The sequence below is a fragment of the Homarus americanus genome, unplaced genomic scaffold, assembly GCF_018991925.1.
Source record: "Homarus americanus isolate GMGI-L3 unplaced genomic scaffold, GMGI_Hamer_2.0 scaffold16430, whole genome shotgun sequence".
Taxonomy (NCBI): domain Eukaryota; kingdom Metazoa; phylum Arthropoda; class Malacostraca; order Decapoda; family Nephropidae; genus Homarus; species Homarus americanus.
The window spans coordinates 8,012,799-8,018,539 of NW_024729259.1; the positions used below are offsets into that span (position 1 = coordinate 8,012,799).

Genomic DNA, 5,741 nt, shown 5'->3' on the forward strand with positions numbered 1-5,741 from the left:
CAGCAAAACAACATGAGAGATGCAGGAAGATTTTATGAAAGGGGGACATTTAGCAGTAAGAATCTAATGCTGGTGAGGGGTGACTTTGAACACGACTGACAGTATATACAGGCGGGGAACATATGTCGGAGAGAGGGAAGAGGGGCGGGGCGGGGCGGGGCGGGGCGGGGCGGGGCGGGGCACGTTAGAGGAGGTAGCCACTAGCGGCCGCTGCACCCTGGCCTTCACTCGGGTTGGCCTGACCTCATATATATAAAGGCAGCGTTCCTGGTTCACCTTCACTACATCTCCAGCTGCTGCAGAGAAAAAATATCCAACCATCTCACCACTTGTTACGACTTCAAACTGCTGTATTCTAAGGTACTGTATCTAAATCCGTCTAACGATTTAGGGTGACCAGTGAGACGAGGATACAAAGTCTTGACACTATTTCCCTGTACATAATAAAACAGTTGTGGTGTGAGTGTTTAGTAGACAATTTTACTCATTATATGGATAAAGTTTTGCTCGTTTTATATTTTTTGTCGTGGAGGTGAAAGTATATCTCCACGTATATATTATTACAGGTAGAGCTTCATATAACCCACTTATAATGAAGATACTTATATACTCCTAGGATGACAGAGAATTAGCAGTACTTAACTTATACTTACTTTATGTCTCACTTAACCCACACTCTTCTGATTGAGATAAAGAGTTTCATTTATTATCACATGCTTGACACCAACGCCATCCATTAACCTAGTAAGGTGTCAGTTAACATTGCTATTGTACACAGTGGAAGGCTGAGGTTAGGTCTGAATACTTAGGTATGGAGTGAGTCTAGGCCCCCACCACCACACGCACACACATACACACACACACACATTTAGAGAAGACACGAGTGTGAACCAATTTCGAGGTTATTTTCATAGTTTGTGGTGTGTGTGTGTGTGTCATTGTTGGAGAAAGAGATCGCCGAGATTTCCTCATCACCCGTGCCGTGCGTGGCTCAGATCACTGCGACACTGATCATCGGCTCGTCAGAGCCAAGCTCTCACTTCACATCGCCCCAAAAAGGCGTGAGGCGAAGGCAGCAAGTCTCTCGAAGAGGTTTTAACACTAAGTGTCTGGAGGATCCACTGGTAGCACATGCTTTCAGAGAGCAGCTCGAACATGGGTTGATAAACAACCCGACAACGAACAACCCAAATCCCAGTGCCGAATGGAATAGTCTCAACACCGTCATGGCAAAAACCTGCAGAGACCCTCGGCCAAATCTAAAGAATACACCAGGACTGGTTTGATGAAAATGACCCGGCAATCAATGTACTCATCAATTATAAACATGCTGCTGTAACTGACTGGCAGAACAACCCTCAGTCTCGGACCAAAGCTGATACCTTCTGCAAGAAGAAAGCTGTGACCCAGCGGGAACTTCGCAATCTGAAATATGATTGGTTTAAAAATAAAGCATGTGAAACACCAAAAAATGCAGATCAGCACAAGATGCGCGAATTTTTCAATTCCACCAAAACATTTTATGGGCCAATCACTCAAGGCGCAGCCCCCTTTTACTCATCCGACTGTAACTCCATAATTAAAGACGATGAAGGCCTCCTTCAGCGCTGGAAAGAGCACTACCATTCACTGCTCAACCGAAATACTGATGTGGATATCCTGACTACCTAGCATGTCCCTCAGCCTCCACAGCTGACCCACCTCAACTATCCTCCATCCCTGGATGAAGTAGCTACTGCCATCAAACAGATGAAAAATAACAAAGCCTCAGGGCCTGGTGGAATCCCAGCCGAGGTATATGAAGCAGGGGGACCTCTGTTTACCAGCCGTCTCCACTCTCTCCTGGAGAATATATGGGAAGAGGAAGAAATCCCCAAGCTCTTAAAGACGCCTCCATCGTCAATATTTATAAGAACATGGGGGGCCGGTCAAACTGTGGCAACTACAGCGGGATCTCGCTGCTGTCCGTAGCTGGCAAGATTATTGCCCGAGTCCTCCAAAACAGACTTCTTCCTGAGGGGGAAAACTTCCTCCCAGAATCTCAATGTGGCTTTACACCATCACGTGGGACCACTGACAAGATCTTTGATGCCCGCCAGTTACAGGAAGTGTGCAGGGAACAGCGTCGTGACCTGTACATGGCTTTCATCGACCTCACCAAGACCTTCAACTCAGTCAACAGGAAAGCCCTCTGGTGGACCCTCAGCCGTTTTGGCTGCCCCTTAAAATTCATTGCCTTTGTGAGACAACTCCATGATGGCATGAACGACAGTGTCCTGCACAATGTCACCCAGTCTGAGTTCTTCCCCATCCAAACGGGGGTTAAACAAGGGTGTGTACTGGCACCAACTCTTTTTCATTTTCTTGGCTGTCTTCCTTACTCGTGCCAGTGCCAATTTAGTCGGCAGGGTGGACATCGAGTACAGGATGAAAGGTCTTTTCAACATAAGATGACTCCAGTCCAGAACAAAGGTGTTGGCAGTATGAAGACGATTTCACTCTTGTTGCTCAAACTGAACGCGACCTACAGGAGATCCTGAACACCTACGCAGATGTGTATGCACAATTCGGCCTTGAGGTGAATGTACGTAAGACTCAGATTATCTTTCAAGACACACCTCCACCATCCATCCAGCTTAAAGGTACTACCACCTCTCTAATGTTACCCACTTTCGGTATCTCGGCTCCCACATGTCCACCACTGCAGACATCGATGAGGAGATTCAGCATCGGATCAGATGTGCATCTCAAGCCTTTGGCAGACTCCGAAACCGTGTCTTCAGCTGTAGGGAGCTGAAATTATCTACAAAGTTGCATGTATATCGAGCAGTGGCCCTCGCCACTCTGCTATATGGCAGCGAGACATGGGTCACATATAGGAGGCACCTCAGGGCACTTGAAAACTTTCACCAGCGTAGTCTACGTTCCACCCTCCGAGTTTGCTGGGAAGACAAGAGAACAAATGTCAGTATTCTTGCTGACACCAACTGTAGGAGCATCGAGGCTACCATTATCCATGGACAACTACGCTGGACTGGCCAGGTTACTCGTATGAACGACAGTAGACTGCCAAAGCAGCTACTTTACAGTCACCTAACGAATAGTAAACCTAACGCCGGCGGGCAACTGAAAAGGCATAAGGATAGTCTTAAGACAAACCTGAAAAAGTGCCAAATCAACCCCCTCACTTGGGAGACGATTACTCCACACCGTAACGCTTGGAGGAGCACCACACGAGAAGGTATCAATACTTTCGAGTTAGCCCGACTGCATACCGAGGCAGACAAGCGCCAAAGCCGGAAAGAAGCTGCCACCGCCCCTCCCGCACTCGATGTAGCCCTCCACATGTGTAACGTCTGTGAACAACTCTGACGGTCCCGTATCGGCCTCTTTAGTCACCTCAGAACTCACCAATGAAGGTGACATCCCTAATAATAATAACTCATATCATTGTGTCATAGCTGGATGATCGTCATACTCGATTCCGAGTGACAGCAAAGTAGTAGTTGTAGTATGTGTTTGTGTGTGTGTGTGGGGGGGGGGTGGTTGTACTGGTGAGTGCCAACATACATGTACCGGTGATATGACTTGTGCTGGTGACGGGCTAACTTAACTGTTGGTAGCGTGACGTGGGTTACCTCGCTCATTAACCTTCACTACAGCCTCTCACTTGGTCTCACAAGGTCATAAAGCGACTGTTACTAAATTAACTGGACAAAAATAGCTGGGTTGCTGAAGGTCAAGGGGTGTGGTGTGACTCTGACAACAACACTTGACAGGGTTCAATATCTGTGACTGGTGATTGACTGTGTGTGTCTCCTGTAAGTGTTGAATGACTGTATGTGTGTCGTGAATATTTAATGACTGTGTATATGTATGTAGGTATGTCTCTCGTGAGTATGGAATGACTGCAGATATGTTTCTCTTGTAACTGGTAAATTGTACATATTATCTTTCCAGGTACGGTATATAACCACCAAGATGCAGACGACAACAACTATAGCAATGATGATGGTGGTGGTGGTGGTGGTGGTAGTGGGCGCGAGTGAGGCACTACCAGCTAAGACACCTAGAAAACAGAGTCTGGAGAACGCTTTTAGCGACAGAGCCACCGTAGAGGCCATCATCGATTGTTTCTTGAACAAAAAGACATGTAATGAGGAGGAGAAGGCGATCAAGGGTGAGTCCTGGCACCTGTGTTTACGTTCAGTTGATGAGAGAGAGAGAGAGAGAGAGAGAGAGAGAGAGAGAGAGAGAGATATTAAGGGTCAATCCTATACCACCTTTGTTTACCTTCACTGTACTTCTACACAACACTGTTCTTGTCGATTAAACTTTATAAAACATATACTATTTATTGACAAATTTTAACGTTGTCTTGCACATAGTAATAAACAGCGTCATAGTTTACGTTAGTCACTTGTCAACACATAGTGGATGTTAGTCAATTATTGTTATGTGAAGCTGATAATCGATAAGTGAATGTGTGTGTGTGTGTGTGTAGTAACGTGGTTTCCTTAGCTTAGATTTACATCCCCACTGATGCCTAAACACTTATAAAGCAAGTAAAGTGGTGATGTGGTGAGATGCTAAATGGTAGTGGTGAGGTGAGGTTGTTAAGTGATGCCTCGGTGATGAAGTGAGATGGTAAGTGGTGAAATGAGGTGGTAAGTGGTGATGAGGTGAGATGGTAAGTGGTGATATGAGTAGTACTGACATATTGTTAAGCTAAAGTGTTAAAAAGCGGTCTCAGTTTTATTGTGGTGTTGCAGTACGCGCTATGGCTACGATGAGGAACTTGGGAACCTGTCCTCTTACACTCTGCACCCCGCAAGAACAACAAGACATGACCCGCTCTATGGAACTCCTCGAGATGAAACACCCGGACCTGTGGGGAAGACTCATCGCCTCCATGATCCAGAGTATACTATTTCAATGAGTGTGGATGTGTAATTATGTTGTATTATATGAAAAAAATAAATAATAAAAATTCGTTATAAATAGATTTGTTTTTAGTATTACGAGCTATATACGGGCCTGTCTGGGGTCAGCTTGTGGACACCTCCTTCCTTTAACACCTACCTGATGAAAGTGATTTATTCCTGTAGACCAACACAGAAAACAACAATGGTAATCATATAACACCTTGTAAGGTAAAAAACACAAAGTGACGTATGACAACACTCAATTCATCACACACACACACACACACACACACACACACACTTGTCCTGAGACTCCTGACTATCGTACAGTATCTGGCGCTACTCAGCAACTACCTGGGCCAAAAATTTTGTCTCCCTTCCCGACTCCCTTCCCCTCTACCCTTCCTCTCCACCGAGATATGTCAACAAACTACCGCCAAGAAACCAATGACAAAAGTGACAATATCGTTTCGGAAAAGAGTGGAACCAGTGATGAACAGTAACAGCCGAGGGTCGTGGCCACAATTGACCTCCACAGCCCAGGATACTTCCCTCCATACGTGAGAAACAACATCTGCCGACCACGTGACAAGTGTTAAGCTAGTCCTTCACAGCTAACTGTGATGTCCCACAACTTCAAGTGACAGTGAACGAGTTACTGCGACACCACCTGAGGCCCTCCATGATACCACCACCTATGAACGAGGTGCTGTACTCCACCTGTTCCACACCTCAGAGGAGCATTAGAGGTGCTGTACTCCACCTGTTCCACACCTCAGAGGAGCATTAGACCAGCCTCCTGCCACCCACTATAAA

At 46.1% G+C, this 5,741-nt stretch overlaps 1 protein-coding gene across 1 annotated transcript; it reads left to right on the plus strand.

The window, feature by feature from the left end:
* The first annotated feature begins 225 nt into the window (after positions 1-225).
* Positions 226-5,003, plus strand: LOC121866592. The gene is made up of 3 exons (XM_042366360.1): positions 226-360; positions 3,961-4,180; positions 4,773-5,003. The coding sequence occupies exons 2-3, from the start codon at positions 3,982-3,984 to the stop codon at positions 4,937-4,939; spliced, it is 366 nt and encodes a 121-aa protein (XP_042222294.1). The 5' UTR covers positions 226-360; positions 3,961-3,981; the 3' UTR covers positions 4,940-5,003.
* Positions 5,004-5,741: the final 738 nt, after the last annotated feature.

Coding starts and splice junctions, on each gene's coding strand:
- LOC121866592 (XM_042366360.1), top strand. CDS start 3,982: ATGCAGACGACAACAACTATAGCAATGATGATGGTGGTGGTGGTGGTG. Junction 4,181..4,772: donor GGAGGAGAAGGCGATCAAGG/GTGAGTCCTGGC, acceptor GTGGTGTTGCAG/TACGCGCTATGGCTACGATG.